Raw genomic sequence first — 25,058 nt, 5'->3', positions numbered from 1 at the left:
AGCGAGGCATGGTCCCAGAAGAGGGATAGGGAGCACCTAATCGAGAAGGGAGAAAAGGCAGAGGTGCTCCACGGGAGAAGAGGCCTGCAGGCAGCACTTGAGAAAGAGGTGGCCTGGAAAGCCTGAGTAAGGCCTGAGCCTAAGCAAGACCGGGCGGAGCAGCTGAACTCACGCGGGGATTGGACTAATTAAGCAAATTAAAGCACCGCCAACAGCGGGGCAGACATAATCCTCCCACCCTCCCTGATGCCAACCGAACTAATAGTGGGGCCTGGAACCAGAGCAGTCCAGGCGAACAGGACGAAGACGGAGGTAAAGACTGCAGCGGTGACTAAGAGAATGAGTCGGTGGGCCACACACCTTCTCCCCCTGGCCTCCCTTTAGCAGCAAGGAGTAAAGGAAATCATTTTGAAAAAAGAGTGCGATACTGTTGAAGGTGGACTGGGGGCCATAAACTCCTGAGGAGAGCCAATAGGATTCAAACTCAAGTGAGGAGTGGGAGAAAGGATCAGCGGTGTGCGCCCGGGAAGGCCAGGACATTGGAGAGGGCTGTAAACTTCACAATAGGGATAAGGGGAAAAATGGAACGCCGGCCTCACCAACAGGACGTCTGCTCAGGAAAAGCACAGAGGGGATCACAGAGGGGAAGGAGGAACCTCATCTTGTGGGCTGATGAGAGTGAGTGTGATTGCACTGACTGGAACTGTGAGGGGCCGAACATTAGGAATGTATATCAGTGAACATATAAAAGTGTGAGCGATTCAAAGGCAAGATGACGCAGTAGCTCTCTTAACACTCATTTTACAGGATTAAAAGAGACCCATGGGAGTGCATATCTCCAGGTAAGGCAGACCGTTGGGGTTGGAACTTAAGGTGGAGCACTACAAAAGCCTCAGAAGGGTTGCCAATCCCACAGGAAATTAAGAACTCAGAATGTCTAAAAACAGAGGCAATGAGATCCAAAGCATGCCAAAAGACAAAAGAGAATAAAAAACCTCAGGATAGCCAGATCCAGAAACTGTGAAAAAAAGACATGGGATCCCCTCCTGGGGAGCGTGGGGGTTTGGGGGGTTAGCACAGAGAAGCAGGACTATGCTGGACCCCACAAAGGACAAGGGCAATACCAGGCCATCACCCAGCAGAGTCTAAGACAGTACTTCCAGGACTTTGGTGACAAGATCTCAGGAACTGACAAAATTAGGGAAGACTTGCCATCAGCACTGCACAAAATCAAAGGGGACATGAATATGATAGAGGAAAGAGTTGACACAAATAAATCCAGGTGGAGGACCTTGAAAATAGGTTGAGGAGATTGAACATCAGAATAAAGGGGTTGGAAGAGGGAGTGCAGGGCAAGGATCCAAAGGATGTGATCAAATAAATATTCATGGACTTCCTAGAGGAATACAGTGATACAACACTTAAAATTGATACAGTCCATACAGTGGGGGCGCTAAGGAAGGAACCAGGGGCAAGACTACGAGATGTTTTGGTGGCACTACAGGACTACAGTGACACACAATGGGTCAGAAATACAGTTTTACCAGGTCTTGTCCCAAATAACACTGCTCAAAATTAAAAGAAATGTCCTGTTGGTGAGCGCTCTCTGGGACAGGGATATTCGGTACCGCTGGACCTTGAATGGGAAGGAAGGCAATATCGCATCTCAGCTTGTGAAGAGGGTGAGAGAATCCTGGGTCTTAAAGTAGAAGAGTCAGGACGGAGTGACCCGACCATGAGAATTTGAAACAAGAAAACAAATTTGGAATGGTCTATGGCAAAGAAGAGGATCAAAAAGAAGAAAGGTGCCCCGGAGGATCAGAGGGGCCCAGGGACCGTAACCCAGAGGAGCAAAAGAAGCTGCAAACGGCTCCACAGCTACCTGAAAGGGAAAACGCAGAGTTAGGGTAAGCATTAACGGAATGGCCGGGGAGGGTGATTGAAGAAAAAAATGTGAGGGTGCTGGGCGGTGGGGTTAGGTGGGGGATGGGATCCACAAATGGGCTTGGGTGAGCCTGCATAGGTGAAGGCTGGGTTTCTGTTCAGGCTCAACCCCCGATGGAGTGATTCGGGGGGGCTAGAGGCTTGTTGGTTCCACCAAGTGGGAGGGGCTGTGGGGGAGTTGGGGAAGGAGTGGAGGGAGGGGTCCCAATCATGATTCAGATAAGGATTTTGGAAGCCTTTAGAGCTGCTGAAACAATGGCTAAGGACAAGTTATTATGCATTACTTCACTGAATTTTAATGGGATGAACTCCCCAGTAAAAAAGGAAGAAAGTGGAAAGATTTCTACACAGTGAAAACCAGATATTCTTACCCTGCAGGAAACACATGTACAAGCAAGGGATAAAGACAAATATAGGGATACCGACAACTGTTCCAATCTAACTATAGGAGTAAAAAGGGGGAGGGGAGCGATAATAGCATTGCAGAATAATCTAGATCTCATAGTAGTGAATTGGGAAGAAGATACAGAGGGAATATACCTAGCATTAATACTGAAAGGGGTGAGTTAAATGTACATGATAGCCACTAAGCATGCCCCCAATACAGGCCAGGATGGTTTTCTACAGAGGATGTTGACCAAGTTGGAAGGGTTCGCCAAAGAACAAATAATACTGTCAGGGGACTTTAATATGGCATGTTACCCAGTAACGGATAGAAGCACGGGCAGGGTTCAAAGTGAAGTCATGCCCACAAAAGAATTGATTAAGAAAATGAATAGGCTCTCTTTGGTGGATGTTTGGAAAGAGAAGAGGGGTACCACCAGGCGGTATACCTTTTTCTCGCATGTGCATAGAACCTCCTCCAGGACCGACTGCGTATGGGCGTCAAGGTCCCCGCTGGGCCTGGTATCCGAGATAGAGGTAGGCACATTAACTTTAGCTGCCCACACTCCCATAAATTTGAAAGTGAGAAAGGAGGAGTTATGCCCGGGGTTGTGGAATTGGCAGTATTCAACCCCTATACTGAAAGATGGCAAACTTCGGGAGGAAGTCAGAGTGGGCATTGTAGACTTCTTCTGGGACAATAAACAGGGCAATACGAGCACAGCGTACGAGGTGGGAAGCATTTAAAACTACGATCAGAGGGAATATTATTGGCGTAAAGGCCCGCAGAGACAGAGAACGGAGACTCCTAGAGGAAGAGTTCAGGAGAAATTGAAACAGATGATGGCTAAAATGGGCATAGGAGCACGTGGGGAAATGCAGAGGGAATATAGGAACATAAGGGGACAGTTGGAAATCTTACAAACAAGGGAGGCAGAATGATCAATGTTGTATCTGAAACAGAAATACTACATAAAGGCAAATAAGGCGAACCGCTTACTGGCCAGATTAAGAAAAGAAGAGACTGCCAGAACGATTCTTAAAAATCAGAATGGAATGGGGAGGGGAGAGCTGTGAACTCACGGATATAACAGGAGAATTTTCGGCCTTGTACACAGACCTATACAAGTCCGATAACCCCCTTGAGCCGTCCCAAATAGATTACCTGAATAGATATGACCTACCTGCAACAGCAGGGCAGGAGAAAGAAGAGCTTGAACAGAAAATAACAGCAGACGAGGTCTGCAGCGCTATAGCATCACTACAAGTTAATAAATCACCAGGACCAGACGGCTTCACAGCAGATTTTTATCAAAAACCTTTAGGGAACAGCTAATCCCAGGTTTGGTCGAGCTCTTCAATAGCTTTGGACCAGCAGGGAGAATTATGCCTACAATGGAAGAAGCAAAGGTTGTGCTGCTCCCAAAACAAGGGAAAGATCTGTCAATATGCGGCTTATGTAGAACAATAGCTTTGATCAATATAGACGCAAAGATCTATACAAAGATCTGTACAAAAATATCGGTGTCCCGTCTTGATAGGCTTCTCCCGAAACCTGATAGAAAAGGTAAATAAAAAGAACGTCCCAGACCTCTTGGTAGCGTTAAGACGCTGAAAAAGCATTGACAGAGTCGAGTGGCAGTTATTGTTCCATACAATGGAGAGAATGGGGTTTGGGGCTAAAATTTTATTTATGATAAAGGCTAATTACCACGATACTGTCACCCGCAGGCGTCCCGACTGGCGGTTTCTTCCGCGCTGGATTTTGGGACGCAGGTACGGGAGGTATTAGTCCCTCCTTTGTGTCCCTTACTGGCTTCTCCTTGTAGCGCGGGGCCGCTGGGAGTATATCTTCTCTCCCGGCCCAGCGGTCCCTGCGTTGCAACTATCCTTTGGAAGCTCTAGCTCTTCCGGGTTCCTTCGCTCCTGCCTCGCTCTGTCCAGGCTCCATTCACTCGCGCCCTCCAGCGAGCGTTCTTCCTGCTTTCTCTTCCCTCCAGTTTTCTCTGCTGCCGCTACGCCTCAGCGGTCTCTGTTTTCTTTTCTCTCGCGGCCCCGTCCCCGCGGATAGGCACCGCCCTTTTTTCCCTGCGCTTTCTTTTTCTCTCTCCGCTACCTCCCTGGCGTTTTTTCTCCTTTGCTTCCTCTCCTCCGGTCCTCGCCCTACTGTGGCTTTTGCTGGCGGGTGTTCTGGCTCCCACGACAGGACTTCCCCGTTCCGCTGCTGTGTTGTCTTCAGTCACGCTAACGGATACTATTCTCCTCAGACCATCTGAAAGTCTACTTTCTGCTGGGACTACACCTTCCGTACTACACGCCAGAGGAGTCCAAGGGTTTTTTCCCCCATTCGGGGTTTTTTCCCCTGTTTTCGGCTTGGTTCCGGAAGGGAGGTCCTCGGACAGCTGTTCTCTCCAGCGGTCACGGTGGCCTCCCTCCGTGACAAGCAAGCTCATCGGAAAAAGGAGAAGGATTATCTACTTCGACGGTGTCTGCAGGATCCCGACAGCGATTCCGGCAGTCCAGGTGAGGAGAGTTCGACAGAAGGGGGAGAAAAGGGAGACCAGGCAATTAAATTGTCACAGATTGCAACGCCAAAGAAAGACACCATGTCAGCCGAAGGGCAAATACAAGAACTTTGGAAGGCAATTCAAGCTATGTCTCAGGAACTTCAGGGAGTCAAAGCTGAGAACGCCCTCCTTAGACAAATGGTATCCGCCCGGGAACCTCCCCCTCCAGAACTACCGCCTACAACACTATCCTCGGGAAAATTTGATGGTGCCCCCAAGAAGGTGAAGGAGTTCCTAGAGGCCTGTACCGTCTACTTTACTTTCCGACCCCGCACGTTCTCTACAGACCAAGCGAAGGTCGGCTTCCTAATCTCGAACATGACAGGCAACGCTCTGACCTGGGCCACTCCCCTAGTCACAAGCAACAATGCCGTTCTCCAAGATTACGCAGCGTTCAGAAATTCTCTGAGACAGACTTTCGAACGCCCAGAGTTGTCATTTACTGCTTCTGAAGAATTGTTGGATGTAAAACAAGGTTCTTTGGACGTCCTGTCATATATCTCTGCTTTCAAAACAGTAGCCTCTGGCGCAGGCTGGCCAGAACCGGCACAATATGCCATTTTCAGGAGGGGTCTTAAAGAGGAAATTAAAGATGAATTAGCCAGATCAACTCGCTCACCTACTTTCTCTGACCTGCTAACTGCTGCACTACATATTGAGTATCGCCTACAGGAAAGGAAGATGGAAAGACACAAACAACGAGGCTCAGGATTCCTCCCGGACTCTCGGACATACTCTCCCCCTAGTCGTTCTCCGGCTGCCGCTTCAGAGGAACCGATGCAGATTGGCTCCACAAGAGCACCTCTGACCACTGCCGAAAGGAGGCGAAGAAGAGAAAAAGGACTTTGTGCTTACTGTGGGTCGGATCAACACCTTCTAAAAGACTGCACAGAGCTGTCTAACAAGAGGCAGGGAAAAGATCGCCCTCGGCATCAATAGGGACTAGTGTCCGGGGGTTTCCAGTTCTGTCTACTAGTCCCTATGTTTCTCTAACAGTTTCTTCTTCTGACTCCAAGGAGGATTCCAGACTCATGGTAGTTTCCGCTATCATCATGATAGAAGGTGAGAAGGTGGAGACTCTCGCATTATTGGACTGCGGAGCAGCAGGAAATTTTGTTGATACCCTATGGGCCGATAAGGTCGGTCTACGCAGGATACCCCGGAAGGAAGGGCAGAAGATAGAAGGAGTTGACGGCTCTCCACTATCATCCGGACTCATCACCCATACCACTGAAGAGCTGTCCTTAACAGTTTTGCAACACTCAGAAGTGATAAGGTTCGACATCATCCGGGCTGCACTTTTTCCAATAATTTTGGGAATCACTTGGCTTCGCAGACACAATCCCCAAATCGATTGGACGAATAACCGGCTAAATTTCTGTTCTGCATACTGCACCGAACACTGTCTTCCACCGAAAAGTCAGAAGGGCCTTCAATCTATTACGGCTCACACCTCCAACTGTGTGGGGGTGCTTGCACTACCAAATTTTTGTTTGAAATACTCCGAAGTATTCCAAGAAAGCCTTCACTCCAAACTGCCACCCCACCGGCCCGAGGACTGTACCATAGATCTGGTACCCAATGCACTAGTTCCCTTCGGCAGAATGTTCTCTTTAACACTCACGGAGAAGCTTGTGTTACGAAACTATTTGGACACCAACATGACGAATGGGCTGATTCAGCCTTCGAAATCCCCTGCAGGGGCTCCCTTATTTTTCATCAAAAAAAGGGATTCCACAGAACTTAGACCCTGTATAGACTACAGAGGTCTAAATAAGGTGACTATCCGAGATCGTTATCCCATGCCATTGATCTCCGATATCATCGAGGCTGTACAAGGAGCCAGTATTTTTACCAAACTCGACCTCAGAAACGCCTACCATCTGCTCAGAATCTCCAAGGGTGACGAATGGAAGACGGCATTCCGCACTCCATTCGGCCTATACGAGTATAAGGTGATGCCATTTGGACTGGTTAACGCTCCTGCAGCGTTTCAAAGATTTATGGACAGAATGTTTTCCGACATGCTTTCCACTTCCGTCATCATTTATTTGGATGATATCTTGGTCTACTCCTCGAACTTACAGGAACACATCGTTCATGTCACTCAAGTTCTTGAACGTCTACAGAAGAACGAGCTATTGGTTAAAGCTGAGAAGTGCAAATTTGCGGTACCTTCTGTGCAGTATCTGGGGTACAAATTATCAGAGGAAGGGATAAACATGGATCAAAGGAAGGTTCAGGCCATTCTCGAATGGCCCGCCCCCACTTCTGTCCGAGAGGTGCAGAGGTTCCTGGGACTCTCCAACTATTACCGAAGGTTCATCCCCAACTTCTCGGAAGTAGTATACCCCATCACTCGTCTACTTAAGAAGGAGGCCTCTCCGTTCCGCTGGTCAACCGATACCGATACCAGTTTCAAGTTGCTCAAACATCTCTTCTGCTCAGCTCCGATTCTCCGACACCCGGATCAAACTCAGCCCTTCATCCTGGAAACCGATGCCTCTGCAATTGCCATCGGAGCGGTACTACTTCAAGCTGTTGGTGGAGTGGAACATCCGGTAGCTTACTTATCCAAGACACTTTCACCCAGTCAATTGAATTATTCTGTCCTAGAAAAGGAGCTGTTGGCAATGAAATTGGCGTGCGAGGAATGGCGCCATCTGCTCATGGGGGCCCGACATCCCTTCCTTATCAGGACTGATCACAAGAACCTAAAAGCCCTCCAGGAAATGGAGTGTTCTAACTCCAGGCAAGCACGTTGGGCCTATCTTTTCTCGCAATATGATTACCAGATTTCCTACATTCCTGGGTCATTGAATCGTCTGGCAGATGCCCTATCCCGCAAGGACTCCAGCAAGGAAAAGGCTTCGTTATCCGCGGAACCCATGTTTCATCGCAACCGGTTGTTGGCCCTTGTAGGCTCTTTTTTACAAGAGATTAAAGCCGCTGTGGCTCAGGAAATTCCCCAATTACCGCTACACTCCGACTCTCCTTACCAGGAGAAGGACGGCTGGCTGTTCTTCAAGAAACGACTGTACGTTCCGGAAGGCATGCTGCGGAAGAAGATTCTGGATTGGTGTCACACTTCTCGCCTTGCAGGTCACCGCGGGGGAATCAACACCCTGGAGCTCATCTCAAGGAATTTTTCCTGGCCCACCGTGAGAAGAGATACCCTGGACTTTGTGAAGACCTGTCCTATTTGTGCTAGGTCTAAATATCCTACAGGAAAACCGTTGGGATTACTCACCCAAGTTGAGATGCCTACTCGCCCCTGGGGGTTGGTTTCTACGGATTTCATTGTAGACCTACCGGAATCCGATTCCTGTACCTGCATCATGGTCACGGTAGATGCGTTCTCCAGGATGGCGCATTTCTCTCCTCTTTCTGGTGTTCCTACAGCCACCAGGATGGCTGAGGTGTTTGTACGAGACATCTTCAGACTTCATGGGTTACCTGACAAAATCATCTCTGATCGGGGTAGTCAGTACACCTCGAGATTCTGGACAGCCCTGTGTAATCGATTGGGGATTGATAGAGCACTCTCTTCGGGATTCCATCCTCAATCCAACGGGATGACGGAACGTCTGAACGCTACTCTCGAACTATATCTGAGATGTTATGTCACTCAACATCAAGATAATTGGGTTTCCCTACTGCCTACTGCAGAATTCTCGTATAACAATACCAGGCACTCTGCCATTGGTCTCTCGCCATTCTTTTGTACTTATGGGGTCCACCCAAAATCCGTTCTTCCGGAGATTCCCAGTTTCACCAACTCTCCAGCGGCCGAAGAGGTATTGGATCAGATCAAGGAAGCACATGCCACGGCATTGCGATGTTTAGAGAACAGCAGGAGACGATCGAAGATCGGAGCAGATAAACACCGCAGAAAATGTCCAGACTGGAAGCCAGGCGACAAGGTGTGGTTGTCCACTCGGTTTTTACCCAGATGGACAAGGCCCTCTAAACTCTCCCCTCGCTTTCTGGGTCCCTTTCCCATTCTTCTCAAAATCAATCCTGTGGCTTACCGTCTTCGGCTGCCTCCTTCCCTAAATCGCATTCACCCTGTATTTCATACGTCTCTTCTTAAACCTTTCTATTCCGACTCTCATCACAGACCAGTGCCCAGACACACTCCCTCACAGACACCCTATCAAGCAGAATTTGAGGTCTCCAACATTCGAGACTCTAGGTTCTACCGAGGGAGGTTAGAATACCTTTTGTCCTGGAAGGGTTATCTGGAGTCGGAGGACTCCTGGGAACCTGCTTCTCAGGTGCATGCTCCTCGCTTACTCGCAAGGTTCCACCGCCTGCACCCGGGGAAGCCTGGGGTGGTGCGGTCTGGAAGGGGGCATACTGTCACCCGCAGGCGTCCCGACTGGCGGTTTCTTCCGCGCTGGATTTTGGGACGCAGGTACGGGAGGTATTAGTCCCTCCTTTGTGTCCCTTACTGGCTTCTCCTTGTAGCGCGGGGCCGCTGGGAGTATATCTTCTCTCCCGGCCCAGCGGTCCCTGTGTTGCAACTATCCTTTGGAAGCTCTAGCTCTTCCGGGTTCCTTCGCTCCTGCCTCGCTCTGTCCAGGCTCCATTCACTCGCGCCCTCCAGAGAGCGTTCTTCCTGCTTTCTCTTCCCTCCAGTTTTCTCTGCTGCCGCTACGCCTCAGCGGTCTCTGTTTTCTTTTCTCTCGCGGCCCCGTCCCCGCGGATAGGCACCGCCCTTTTTTCCCTGCGCTTTCTTTTTCTCTCTCCGCTACCTCCCTGGCGTTTTTTCTCCTTTGCTTCCTCTCCTCCGGTCCTCGCCCTACTGTGGCTTTTGCTGGCGGGTGTTCTGGCTCCCACGACAGGACTTCCCCGTTCCGCTGCTGTGTTGTCTTCAGTCACGCTAACGGATACTATTCTCCTCGGACCATCTGAAAGTCTACTTTCTGCTGGAACTACACCTTCCGTACTACACGCCAGAGGAGTCCAAGGGTTTTTCCCCCCATTTGGGGTTTTTTCCCCTGTTTTCGGCTTGGTTCTGGAAGGGAGGTCCTCGGACAGCTGTTCTCTCCAGCGGTCACGGTGGCCTCCCTCCGTGACAAGCAAGCTCATCGGAAAAAGGAGAAGGATTATCTACTTCGACGGTGTCTGCAGGATCCCGACAGCGATTCCGGCAGTCCAGGTGAGGAGAGTTCGACAGAAGGGGGAGAAAAGGGAGACCAGGCAATTAAATTGTCACAGATACAACGCAGCACCTGTCGATTAATGGATGTTTGTCAGGAGCTATCCGAGTATCTTGAGGGACAAAACAGAGGTGCCCTTTGTCCCCCTTGCTGTATGCAATTCATCTGGATACGCTTCTTGCAACGATAACGGAAACCCCCGACATAAAATGAATACCCTTCGGATTAGGGGACCATAGAGCGGCTGCATTTGCGGACGATATATTAACATTGTCGTCCCATTAAATTCAGAAGAGAAGAGGGTATTGAATCTTTTAGGGAAGTCGTAGGGCTGAAAATCAACAAACATAAGTCGTAGGTCCTGAACCGGACGTTTCCGCTGGAGATAGAGCAGAAGATTAAGGAAATACTTAGGGGTGAATATGGCGATAAATATGGACGATTTGTACTGAGCTAACTATCCCCCTTAATTGAGGCAATTAAGAATATGCTGCTTGGTTGGGGCCCGCTGACTATATCGTGGGTGGTGAGGATAAATGTACTCTAGATGGTGATTCTTCCGGATCTCCTATACTATTTTATGACACTTCCAATAAAGGTTCCTAGGTCCTTCTTCCTAACCATCCAAAGGGACACAGGGAGGTTCGTATTGAACAATAAAAAGCCAAGAGTGGCAAGACGGGTTATGACCATGCCAAGAAAAAGGGGGGGCATGGAAGAACCGGACATAAGGGCACACTATTTGGCTGCACAGATTAGCATAATCAGGGACCGGTTAAAAGACGACAGGCAAAAGCCATGCAGGGAAATGGATGAAGTGGTGGTAGGAGAATGTCTTGAGGAGGTGCTTTGGAGGCAAAAGAGGGACAGACCACATAATATGTATTGTAATATAAGTTTCGTGGTGGGGGACTCGTGGGACCAACTGGTACTAAGAGCAAACCTCACCACCTACCCGTCACCTTTACTCCTATATTTGACAACCCACCATTTTCCCCAGGGGTTTGGAGGTGGGGGGTTTCGCTAATTGGAAGAAGAGGGGTTGTCTCAGGATAAGGGACATGTTTACGGGGGGGGCGAGATAAAATCCTTCGAGCAATGTAAACTAGATTTCGGATTGAGGCATTGGCTGATGAGTCCAGTTATAAAAGAGGCAGCGACAAGTGCTTTCACACTCTTTGAAAAGCTTCTATTATCTGAATCAGGGGATAAACATATGGTAGGTAAAATATAGGGGTTTATTGAGAAAAATGAGGAACCAGGTCTCAGGTGATACATGGGGAAATGGGAAGCAGCAGTGGGCCAGATGATTGAAGAGGTGGGGTGTTAACAATTGTGGGCGAATATCCCAAGACTAACATGGTCTATTCAATTACAGGAGATATGGGTGAAATTGATGTGTCAATGGCACCTAACACCGGTGAAGCGCCACAGGTTTTATCAAGCTGTTCCCAAGACATGTTGGAGGGGATGCAGGGTGGACGGTTCATGGAGACACATCTGCTGGGAATGTCCCCACACCCGGCAGTTCTGGAATCTGATACAGGGCGCCACAGAGTAGATATTAAGTATCAAGGGGAGGGGGAACAGAGGTCTTGCAATGTTGGGAGTGGGGGGATTTGGGAAGAATTAGCCATGAAAGCTCAATGCAAGGTATAGGTGATTCTAATGATGGCAGGGGTTCTGGTAGTCACACAGAAGTGGAAATCAAAAGACCTGGCCACGGCACATGAATGGGTAGGGAAGGTGTGGCACTTTGCGGCTTTGGAGTGGGTTTCTTACTCTATACAAGGGGACCACCAGGCATTTTTGGCAGACTGGGATATTGAACTGAAATTCCTCAGAAAGAGGCCAGAGGAGTGTGGTGTCCGAGGAAGATGAGACTTTTGGGATTGGTATAAAGTTGAGCATATTATTCTGAGGTACTATGGAACTCTATGGCGAGGATAATAGACAATCAGCGAAGGTTCGTATTGATGCATACCTGTTGGGGCTGACAATTCAATACGTTGGGAGAAATTAGGTACACATTGGACCAGGGTTGGGAAAAGGGGGTGAAGGGGGGACTGGGAAGGGGAGGTCTGCGGAGAAGTTAATGTTTTGTGAAAATGGCCCTTGCACTACTCACAAATCCTTGAAGTAGTGCCCTGCCTCCGCACCCAGCCACTACACAAATATATTTAGCACCATGCCCTCCCACTGCATATATACCCTACTTAGTAATCTGTCACCCCACTACACAAAACCCCTGCCACAACATTGCACAAATTCACTTCATGTCACATCACTACACAAATATCCTGGCATCCCGTTACAGAGACATCCTTCCTGGCACCTTGCCTCCCCACTACACAAATGCCCCACCCAACGTCCTGTCACCCCACTACACAAATACCTCCCTACACACACTGTACGCAAACATTCTACCTTGCACCCTGCCTCCCCACTCCTTCTTACATAACAGTCCAGTGTTTGCAAACATCAAAGAAAATGTAAAGTGTGTTAAGCATCAGGTTCGTTCAGGTCGTGTGGCACTCCTCACTAACACTCTGATTGTGCTAAATGTGGACACCAAAAACATGAAAAGTGCTTTAAGCAGCAGCCTTGCTCTGACCTTGGGACACTCCTCACTAGCGCTCCAAGTGTGCTAAATGTGAACACCAAAGAACAGGAAAAGTGCTTTAATCAGCAGCCCAATCAGACCGTGTCGTTAGTAGCACTCTTGACTAGCATTAAAATGAGGAGTGAACAGGATTCCTGGCTTCCTACCATATAGTAGGTAAATGTGCTTCAAATTCACAACTTGTACACATAGTTGAAAAGTAGTTGAAAATGTACCCACATCCCTATGTAGAGCACTGCAGCCTTCCCTCTTAAGGCAAGCTCTGCCCTATTAAGTGCGGGCTGGTTAAATCTGGTATGTTCGACCTCCAAATGTACCTCTTTGCCCCTTAACAAATGCTTGTTGCCCTCTAAAAGAGGAAAACTCATTGCCTTCTTAATGTGCTGGGAAGCTCACTTGTTATCACAGAAAAGGGCAAGAGATTTGTAACAAAAGGTGCTTTGAAATGGTTGTGTTGTGCCAATGAAGGAAACGCTTGGCTTGCCCTCTGAACGTGCCTTTCCCTATCAGGCTGTGGAGGGCCACCCACCTAAAAGAGAGGAAAGCAGGGCCTACCAATGTTAGGTTTCAGACAATTACGCTATCACAAGGAACTCAGTCACTTACTCCTACTATGCACTTCTGTTCAGGGCCCACATCTAGAAAACATTTAATAATGGTTGATCTCTTATTACAGCACAGCAGCATGGCTGCACCAGGCAATTCAAAGGCCCAGGAGGTTTACAGCAAGCTTTGTTCACTGTTTCTTCGTGTCGGGTGTTTCTCCCAGGGGTCAACTCTGCCTGTAGTGCCAAAACCCTCGCCTTTTAAGCATGTTTCTTTAATTCATGCACAGCCTAGGCCGGTCAAGTGGCAAAGCGAATAGAGCACTCGCTTTGACATCAGTGCATGAGCCCGCCAACGCAGGTTCGAATCCCAGCAGGCCCAAACTCAGACTTTCATCCTTCCGAGGTCGATAAATGAGCTCCACACACCGTGGGTAATAATAAACAGCGCTCAGATACCTGAGGGTTCGTAGCGCTATATAAAATGCCAAATTATTATTACTTTTAATGCGATGTGAGCGCGCCAATCCCATGTGTAAAAAATCCAACTTCATGAGACATGGGAAGGTGCGGTCAGAATATTTATGTCATTCGCTAGTAATAAACAATTTACCGGTTTAAGCCAGTTACACATTGCTGACTTTCATCAGAATCATGCGTTATTCATATATGGAATCCAATACTATTTGGTTTCCATATATCAACAGGGGTGACTTCTGTCAAGCTCTATGCACACTTTTGAAAAGACTTGCCATTCAGGGCAATTTCTTGGGAGGCATTTATGCTCAATTATTTAAAGAGATCAATGCTGTTTGCACATGCAACACACATGCAAAATATGCTTGACATGGCCTTTCGGCATTCCTGTGCAAGAAGCACATTGCTTCTAATGCTTGCAGATCCCTGCACACCATTTGAATTTACTATCCTCTTTTAAAAGTGTGCTTTTGCATAAGTGCACACACCTAAGAGAGGTACACTACCAAAGTAGTGGTATGTTGTGCCACCGATCAGAAAGTGATCTAGCAGGAGCGCTGCAGCATAGGATCACTGCTCACATTCACTGAAGGCCCATTAACACAACGATGTCCATGGGTGAAGCTTGAAATATTGTGCAATGATGGGCAGGGCCTCCTGCGTCTACTGATTCACTGCTACTCACATCTCTGCCAACATTGGCCAGAGTGTTTCCTCCACAGCTAAACCTTCCAATGGCTGCAACATAAAATGCAGAGAACTCTAAGCTCTTCCTTCAGCCATGGTGTTTTATGAACTATCACTACAAAAACGCACCAGGCAACCTTGGCCTTTGTGCACCATTCTTCCCCGGAAGCAGGTTACATTGAGACTTCCCAATGAAGACACGCACTTGTAAAGCCCAACAGCATGTGAATGGAGAACAGTTCACAAATAACTCGTTATTTTCATAACTCAAACCCGATGCCTCCCCTTTCAGCCTGTGTACTCATGCTTATTTTCCACTAAGGTGTGTTATTATTAGTGGCATGACACAAAATCAAATTTCAACCGTACACACAATTATGTGTATTATTTCACAAAATACTGTAGCAAAGGGTTACAATTAAATTCAACATTTGTTTCGGCCTTGAAATCAGGAGGCTTGTGCCAGCCTTTGTAAGAGTATTTAATATCCAGAGATTTCTATTCACATAGTAACACTACAGGAGTACCACGGAGATTTGAAACATCTTACAGAGATATTCCCAACAACTGAACTACTTTATAAGAAATACAGTATATGAAAAAATTGACCAGAAACATAATTTACAAAAAGTGCCAAAGAAAATGCACTGCCTTGAGAAAAATCCCACATGACCGCGGTCTACGGTGTTTATGTTGCCAAAAGAGAAGTCAAATCAAATGCCAAGTCATTGGACGTGATAGTGATCGAGCAACACTGCTAAGCGAACAGACCGCAAGGCAATCATTAGAAACCACAAAATCCAACCAATGTCTTCCCAACTGCAGGACGGCTGCCAAAGGACACACTTTTCCTGTCCATGACGCCGCATGAAGCCACACCGCACTACAGGTCCCTTCTTCATGGCAGACGCAGCACAGGGAAATACAAAAACCTTCTTTTCTTGTAAAAAAAAAAAACAGCACGAAAGCTTCATATATATCTTTGGAGGTCACAGGCACTAGGATTTCACCCCAACACAGTAGGATTGTATTTCTGGAATGTGCCCAGCAAAATATGCACTGAGGCTAATTGGAACTCAACATATTATGAGTGAATACATTTATTTGCACTACTTTCACAAGAACTGAGCTGAAATCAAGAACTGAGCTGAAATCAAGAACTGAGCTGCAATCAAGAACTGAGCTGCAATGTTGACCTTGCATTGCACATTTGTGGATATCTGGAGAAGTAAATTGCTTTGCAGTTTATGTTTTTGTGAATGGATGGGGGGTTATATTAGAGCACATTCACTTCTTGTGGAAAGTAAAAAGGCTGCTTTCTCCATTGGTGATGGGCATGCTCCATCTTACTTCTACCCCTGGTTGTATTGGGTTTTTTCAGAGTTAGTTCTATGCATGCATGCAAACCCACCAACAACGCAGAAACATGTGGACCAGTGGGTAAAAGCCAGGCTAATATCACAGTATATTGAACCGCCTAAAATGGACGCTACACTCATTATTCTACGGAAACCAGAAATGTGTACGAAAATAATGAATCAACCGTAAGGTTTTCTGCATTTCACTCCTTAGTAAATTGCATATTTTACTACTTCCAACTGTTCCCTTGGTCTTTCTTCTTTCTCTCCCAAATCAAATAAAGACACACACATGAACCAGCTAATAAAAGGCATGAGCCCCAACAAGATGGTTGCTTTACTTCTCTTGCCTCACCCATATACTTACTAAAGTAACATTTCTTTACCATAACCAATGGTCACTTCAAAACAAAGAAAATCAAAATGGCACCCATCTAACTTCCCACCCCTTGCTTTCCAAAAACCGATAAGAAGACATATCCAAAAGAATCTTGTGCAGAGGAATAATCAATGCAGACATTTTCAAAGACAATACAAGAATAATGTGTTCTTCAGCACCTAAAAGCACCATCTTGGGAGTTCTTCCATTTACAGTCCTTTAAGAGATGGCCCTCCCCTTACTATGTCCCCATGGCAGTCACCCTCCAAAGAATGGTTCTGGTTTGCCTTTGTATGCCCTTTTTCTGTACCTGAAAATCATTCACGAATGGTGCATGCATAGTTCACAAGAAATAAAATGTACACATAAATGAATGAACAAATCTTCCATGATCCAGATGAAGTGGCTTCAGCCTGTCCAGAGGGCCACAAAGCATTTAGCCTCATGGTTCTATCTCAAGAAGATATGCTGAAGGAAGCATCTTCTGCCCAGAGCCTATAGAATAGCAATGCTGCAACAAGAATAGCAGGAGCAACAATTTCAAGTTGCAAGCTACTAGCCAGGCATTAAAAAATCACTTGCTATTTAAGTTCTCCACATGCAAACAGAACGCCATATTTTACTTGCACAGATTCAAATTTCGCTCACCATTGACTAGCAGCCAGTGTACATTTTGAGCCCTGAGAATAGTATAAACTCATCTGTGCCCATCGAAATGAGAAGAACGACCTTCGCCCAACAAAATGTGCTCCTGAGAAAAGCTTGGACTGGGATCAATAACATCCACTGCCCAACCACTACAGGGGCATTCCAAACGCACAGCTTAGACAGTGGACTGCAACGTCATCAATGTATCTCTCTTGAGAAATTATGGTGTTTGCTGGGGCATCGCTCTGCCCAACATGACACAAATGTAGACTGGGATCAATAACATCCACTGCCCAACCACTACAGGGGCATTCCAAACGCACAGCCTGGACAGAGAGCTGCAATGTCATCAATGTATCTGCCTGGTGACATTCTTTTTTTAATTGTGCAATATTGGTTAAAATAAACCTCATACACATCAATAAATAACAATGTAAAATATCTAAAATAGGTTCATACAAAATGCAGAATACTATACCAATACAAGAAAATGAATCTGAATAACTTGCTGGATACTTATTACCAACAATCATAAAATGTTAAAAACATGCACTTAATGTAAACAGCAAAATGTGTAAAAGCTCAAGGATCAAGCAAGGCCATTTATACAGTCATTGACACATTTCAATTTATAAAAATATATCTGCCTGGTGAAATGAGGGTGTTTGGTGGGCATCGCTCTGCCCAACATGCCACAAATGTATAAGCTCCATCTGACCTAAGGAGCTGAGCAAACGTGATATGGCCATCTACATTACATTACTAGCCTCGTCCTCAAAATGTTCGCTCCCTGCTTCCTCTACTTTTCTGTTCTTGTTATCTCTCACTTCTAACCGCTACGAATGCACAGAAGGTTCACTGAAGAAGGTGACTGGTGAAAAGTGTGTTGGCAAATAATATCAATATCATGAATGATTACAAAAAATGAGCATGAAAACATAAAATCAAACCAGTGAACTTGATTACTAACAAATCCAGGCAGTGTGTCAAGGTTTACAGTCCTTCAGCATTCACAAACAACGGTGGCATTGCAAACCCAGGAAGAACATGACTGAGTGGCAAGTGGGGTAATATGTGAATCAGGAGGACATGTACTCTGAACATCAAAAAAGCAGCACATGCAATGGGTTTGCAATAAAAGGAAGAAGCAGAAACACGCAATCAATGCAGCATTAGATTGAACTAAGCGCAAACGTGGTTTCTGTTAATTGCAAGATCTATTAGAAATGATCCGGGTAACCAGGCACCGGCCCAGACCTTCTGCACATGTCATTCTGAGGAAGTCCAACTGAAAAACGAGCAGCCGGACACATTCAGGAGACAGCTCAAGTTCCACACTAGAGCGGCCACTCCTATCCCAAGACAGCCACATTACCCAGTCGGATAGCCAAGTGCAGACTCTGAAGGCATACACCCTGAGAGACTATGCACGGGCCCCAATCATTTACACCCACAAACTAGAAGGTAAGATAGAGGTGAACGCCATGCTCATAGTTCCAGCGCATAGGCCTCTGATTTGATTATAGAACACGTCCAAACCTCAGAGATGCAAACGTGGGTTTTTCGTAAGGAAGGAAGACATGTCCGCCAGCCTAATGTGGCTCTCGTGAGCTCGCTTACCTTTAAAGGCCGAACTTAGGTAGTTATGCGATATAGCAGCAATCACGTCCGTCCAAAAATCATACTTCTTTGGCCCCCTATTCTGTAAAAGTAAAGGAAAGTTCAATGTGTACACTGCACAGGCCTCAAAACATAATGTGTTATGTAGCACTGCTCACGCCATCATAATAAATACATACATGATATAAAGCTACACTCTGACCATCAAAAGGGCCTTCCGTGAAAAGGTAAGCTGAATGCAGACTCCAGGTAACCCCACTGTCCTCTTTCAACAGGACGAGGTAAATGCAGCCCAGGCAGTGATGGGTAGAAAAGGCTGGATTATGCAGATGACGCAGAGAAGAGCAGAACCCCAGCAATGGAGGGAGGGATCCAGCTTCCCAGACTACTATGACCATCCCAATAAAGCTCCCACCAGGCCCCAAGAACGTCCAAGCGGCTTGACCCAACACTCTGCACCCAGAGAAGCCAGAGTCCAAAGTCTGTCCTCATTTAAGAGTGACTGTAGTTTCGCCAGCTTTGCTACCCACTGAGCTTGGGTGTTTGGCCCTAGAGAGTGTAGAAGGGAATGGCACTCCTATCTCCTGTGCATTGTTTCAACACAGGCACGCTGACACTAACATCCAGGTGCCGGGAAACACCTCAAAGTCCCCCCCCCCCATTCATCATATGGTAGGGCGTCAGGATGTAGCACAGCTGCATATGCCTCGTTGGACATATTGCCCAAGAACAGCCCAACCCTGGCGAAACAACCCCTTGCCAAGATGTAAGCCATTAGCACCAACAAGCAGTGAAAACGTTGAGTGTTGCACTTTACAAATGCTACTTAACATAACGTTTTAAACAGCTCAAATATGAATTGTCCTGGACATTCGAAATACACTTTCCTCTTGTTATAAACATTGCCTCTGTTGAATGATTACTAGTGTTTAAAGGGCAACGGATGTTAAGCACATTAGTCAACAAGACCCATGTCAGGCGAGCAAAACCTATCCATTCTGCTTGTTATACTCTTGGTTCTCCCACTCTGGGTGCAGAAGTACAATTCCTAGAATGAGAAGTTAAAAACAGGAATTGATGGTCTATATCCAACTAATGTGTGTCTACTAGACAGTGGGTGCTCAATTATGCGCATTTTATCACTGGCACACAACCATCTTGTTTAGACATCTCAGTTGTACAACGCACATAATTTTGGTGGGTGAATTGAGGTCGTCAACGCCATGCGATGCAAGAACTTCAGTATTGAATGATGCTGATGGACACTGTAAAGACAAACTGCTAGTGCAAGACGCATGCTTTTGAGCTGATTTGCATACCCACAATGCAACTCGGTGGCTCTGATTTGGCGCTGAACCTCCGGAGATGGCTACTGGGTGGCACTGCAGCATGTGTGGCTTAGATGCAATGGCGTATTCTACTATCAACTTTTAGGTAGAAAGGTTTATTCATGTGTATTTTCAAAAACCACAATAAGACTGATAAGGTGTGCATACTAAAAGGTGTGATTGGAAGTATATGTTATGTATTCAATATTAGGTTTGCTTGTACATATATGTTTTGAGGATATTTAGTACATGGCATGAAAAGGGTGTATGTTTAGAGCTAATGTACATAAGGGGAAACATGGGTGTTTCTTTCCAGATGTAACAATGGTACATTTTAGGGAACTTAAGGTGTACTTTTTCAGGTAATTGAACTGAAGGTGTGAGTATCTGTTTAAGATATTTAATGTATAATGTGATTGAGGGTGTAGACTTTCAGATAAATAAATAGAAGCTTTATTTAGATGTGGTTATCTCGAATGCATTTTGGTTGTATTCTCTTGTCATTTATATAGCAGTTTCGTCAAAGAACTTTACAATAAAAAACTAAATGATCAAAAATGGTTGTAAAAGAGGAAGAGGTGGCTGTAAGATTCCCCCAGACAGCCACCTCATCCCAGAACTCAAGAACCAATCTTTTGATAAGGCTAATATGCATTGACTGTGGGCAATGTGCACTTGGGATCTACATAATATCATAAATGTTTCTGGTGCACACAGCCAAAACCATTTGAAGACCAGAGGCTAGCCTCCTGGATCTCATGACGCAATGCAGAGTCGGCGGGCCAAGAACAGCCGCGGGCGTGTGCAGCTGATCATTCGCAGCATCCCCGTTGACATGGGGACGGTGTCTAGGTGCGTGGCAGTGATTGTGGGGGCATCCCCAAGGCACAGGGAATGCCGCCTGAAGTTAAGATGTAGGTGTAGGCCACAGCTGTGACGTGGAGCGGCCACTGTGACAACAGGGCCACCAGAAAGATTTTAAACAAGTCGCGGGCGTGGAGGGGACAGTTGGTGGGCCCCCCAGCCTATAGGGTCCACTCTGCACTAGATAAAACCTTGAATTGTTTTTCCCTGAGTTTGGTGGAATAATTAAAGCCATTTTTGACAGAATTACAAAAAGGATATCTGTTTCAGAGCGAAAATATATTTGTAGTTGTGTAAACGTCCCCATTTTAAAAGGAAATAGCGCTTTGATATCTTAAAAAATAATTCTACTCCCAATTTGGTAAAATAGGGAGCAAATCCCTTCCACCTTAAATACTTATCTGGAAACCCTGATAACTATCTTGTTTCTGTTATTTTGAAAACTAGAGTTTATTGTGTAGTTATAAAGAGTGTATCTTTGAAAAGTCACTGGCCTTTACATATCACTGCAAGTTGCCTAATGCTGTTCAAGGTCTCCCTCCCAGACAGAGAACCACCAGTCAATCTTGTTCAAATGCGAATAGCGCCCAAGCACATATGATGACGATCCACACTTACAGTGTAGAGAAATACAGGGAGAATGGGGAGCTTTTGGAGTTGGGACCAGGGCAAAAGAGGTGTCCCTTCATTCATCATTAGTTAAACCAAATGTGTGGCAGGAGATTTCAGTAGACAAGGGATTATCATGTGTACAACACACTATGGTCACAGATGGCCTCAAGAACACAGCAACTCTCGAAGACAGTTCAAGGAATTTGAAAGGGGTCTCGCCAAGGGACATTGCTCTCTCTCATCTAGCAAGGACGGTACCCTCCCTAGTCCAGGCGCCCCTCAACCCAGAGATGTCTCTACAGATTGGTATCCCCTACCGTCTATTCATTGACTTACTGATCTTGATGGCCTAAGGGCAAACACCCATCTCCCTGTCTCCCTCTGGGAACAGTCTAGGTGAATTCCCAAGCTAGGTCCCAAAAAATATAATATAAGTCGTATGAAAACAGTTGCCTTCCAGAAACTCACTCCCCTCGGTCCGTTCCTTCACAATCATTGTACTGCTCACCCTGATGTTCTATCCTTCCTCTCACTTCCTTCTACTAACCACCCTTTCTTCCTTCCACTCCCCTTCGCCTCTCCCTCTCTCCCTCTTCCCCTCTGTCTCTCCAATGTTCTCCTTCTTACTCCTACTCTATTCATCCATCTAACGGTACTTGTTACTCTCCACTACTACTGTTTCCTCCCACTACTGGGTCTCCGCCCTCTCCATTATTACTCCCCCCTCCACCAACACCTTACCCCTTATTCACTCTCCTTTTTCACTCTCTCATTCACCTGCTCAGTCACTCTCATTCACCCTCCTAATCTCCCTCTGTTAGTCTAACATTCAGAAATTGCATTCACACTTACATCCGAGTACCACTTTTGCCTGACACCTCACCTTGCTCACTCCTTTAGCAACCTGGCTCCACACTCCACAGCAACGTTCTTCCTCCACTTGGTCCTCCTATTTCTCTGCTGGCATCACACAAACAACCCACACCTTCCTGTTTCCTGTGGCCCTTTTTATTGTCCACCACCTCCATTGGTTCTCTCCTTCAGCTGGTTCCCCTGGCCAATCTATACCCTTCTTTTCCCCAAGGGAGGAGTTCCAGGTAAGCAAACACATAAAGGGGGGGCTTAAAACCTGGCTGTTCTCATCCGTGGTTCAGACTGCAATTGGAAATGGTGGCCCTCTGTAACTACAATCAATGTCCCAGTTTGTGTTAGAGCAGGACTGGCTTTATTGAAAACTCTGGTAGGCTTCCCACCCCAGGTTGAGTGGGGTCCCTATCCCCTCTTGACAAGGTCAGATACCTGACCCTGTCACACAGGGCACCTTATTATTAGGATTTCTTTTTTTGAACACTGTCTGAAGGGATCTTTTTTTAGCCCGATGGACATTGGGCCTCATTACAAGTTTGGTGGTATCTTGGTAGTATATCCACTGAGATACCACCAAACGGTATTACCGTAACCACCACTTGGTCCAGCGGAATTACTGCTGGCTTTGAAGTGGTGGCAAGCAGTGTTAGTCCCCACTAATTGGAGTCCATCGGACTCCATTGGGGATTTTGGTGGTATTACCGCCAGGTGTAATACCATCGATTTTGTCATTTTGGGGCAGTAAGGCAGAGGAATTACCTCCAGCTTCTTGTTGGAGGCTTTCCTCCACCTTACCACCTAACTCGTAATGAGGCCCATTGTCATTTCTTGGATCACATTACATTTGAATCACAGTACATTGTGGTACCCTTCTTTGGTGAATTATTTGTTGGTACATACAATCCTACTATGTCTGCTCTTTCAGTTTGTATGGCAAGCTTATTTGATTTTAAAATATGGTTATTTAATACCCAGGCATCAGATCAAAAGTGCCCCGAGTACCTGGGGATGGGACTTGTTCAGTCTTTGGTTGATTTATCTGTTTGCTACGAAAAACCGTAGAAGTAGCTTGCAGCGCAAACTCGAGGACTCCCAACATTGAAGCGTGCAGTATAAATTGGAAGATGGCTGCCAGAGGAGGGGCTTAGGGAGAGGGCTGTCAATGGATGGGGGCAGTATGACCCAGAGGACAATGATTGGTTTAAAGGAGAAATACAGTTTGTAAGTGAAAGTTAAACTGTTTTTTTTATTTTACCGAGGATTCCCAGCCTGACGACAGGGAATATTCATGAGCATGTGAATCCGTGCCAGACCCCATGCTGGAGAAATCACTGAACCAGGCTGCCATTCTCAAGACCTAACCATGCCAATTATGTTCTCAGGTACAGACACAATCCAAACTTCACACAATTACCAAACATGAACTTGAAACATATCTCTACATTCTACAGCAAGTGTGCAAAGTCCTCCCTCCCACCAAACCTTTCCCATCCCAGAACGAATAACCCTGCGCAATGGGTGTAAAGAACTGCTATGATGGTAAAAATAATGTAATAATAATAATGAAAAGCTATTAACATCCATCAAAGTGACTTAGCCATGCAGAACTGCTAACGCTTATGGCTGCCATCCCAAGGAGTCGCCTTATCTCAGATGGCTGCAACAGTGTACACACATCGAAATCGCCTGCCCATGCTGGTGCTAAGCAGATGCGCCCCCTTAGCGTCTTATAAAGAGCAGAGAAGGCAGAATCATAAGTATAATTAAAACATTGACCAGAAACCTCTGCTAGCAAGTATATGAAAAATAACCTTTCCGATGAAAAAGTATGACTTTGCAGTGAGTTGCTAACCAACTGGCTCATCTGTTATTGTTCTTACAGACGAACTCCTTAGATTCATAACATTTGCTATCATTTTCTCATCCTAATGTGATGGCTCCCTTGCTCAACTGGCTCCAGGACATCGAACCGGTGACGAGTGTTGTAACTGACTGAGCACTATTGCATCGTCTCATGCAGCACCCTACAGCTGTTGTGCAAAACCCATCCCTACAAGAGCACAACCCTTTGAGAGTGCTCTGAACACAACACAGAGTAGCATACTAAGCTATTTACGAAACCTGTCTCCCACATACGTATGATAGATATTACCTTCAGCACGATGTCCCAGGGGCCGCAACTGACATAACAGGAATGGCGAAAGCTACTTTGAAGCACCAGTCTGCTGTAGAGGCGGTCCAATCAGTGCAGCGTGCAAACCCCAGAGTGAAGCAGCTGATACAATAACAATCCAGTGTGATAGCTGGGTGGCCACGGCTGCAATGTGTGCGGCCCAGTGAAGGTCGGTGCACCTATCGTGCCTGACCCCTTCAACTCCACCATACCTCACAAGCCGCTCCATTGTCCTTCATTACTGTCGCTGCTGATGCCCAGGTTGAGGAAAATAGCGGAAATGGCTGCAGTCTCGAAAAGAGATCACTCTGCAGCTCCAGTGTTGAAAATCATACATCACATGTGACGGTACTCCTGATTGGGAGAAAACGCGTTAAACAAGCCACTATTGGATTATATCTGCGTGGTACAACAGGAAATAACACTTAAGGTTGGTAGTTTTATCCAACACCATTTCCAGTTGTCATGCCAACCACAAAGATGGCTTCTTGGCACCCCTTTCTTCTCTGTAACAATGGTGTTGGCGATATTGTGGTGGCTTTGCCACCAAAATGCGCCAAACCAAAAACGTTGCAGCTACCCCACTCCTGCTGCCCAAATAATAGGCTGGGGGTTGGTTGTTTTTAGAAAGAAGAAAATGCTGCAGGCACGATAAACTTGCTCACAGAAGGACAGTTCACGGGTGGGCGTGGGTCCGCGCCTTGTCAATATATCCCTTACCTTCTTTTTGTCTTGGATCATGATAAAGTGCGCAGTACAAAATGAAACCAGCGTCTGCAGTGCGAACTGTTGCCATGAACTGGGCCTCTCACTCTGA

At 46.4% G+C, this 25,058-nt stretch overlaps 1 protein-coding gene across 1 annotated transcript in view; it reads right to left on the bottom strand.

Annotated features, from left to right (window-relative positions):
• The window catches only part of NT5DC1 (5'-nucleotidase domain containing 1), a 1,710,051-nt gene that overhangs the window by 1,472,198 nt on the left and 212,795 nt on the right, over window positions 1-25,058 (bottom strand). Inside the window, exon 6 of the mRNA XM_069607866.1 lies at window positions 18,398-18,479. Within this exon, the coding sequence (XP_069463967.1) occupies window positions 18,398-18,479 (82 nt within the window). The remainder of the gene's footprint in view (window positions 1-18,397; window positions 18,480-25,058) is intronic.

This window comes from Ambystoma mexicanum, chromosome 4q, assembly GCF_040938575.1.
Source record: "Ambystoma mexicanum isolate Mex_15411 chromosome 4q, UKY_AmexF1_1, whole genome shotgun sequence".
Classification (NCBI taxonomy): Eukaryota; Metazoa; Chordata; class Amphibia; order Caudata; family Ambystomatidae; genus Ambystoma; species Ambystoma mexicanum.
This window is presented reverse-complemented; position numbering and strand designations above follow the sequence as displayed.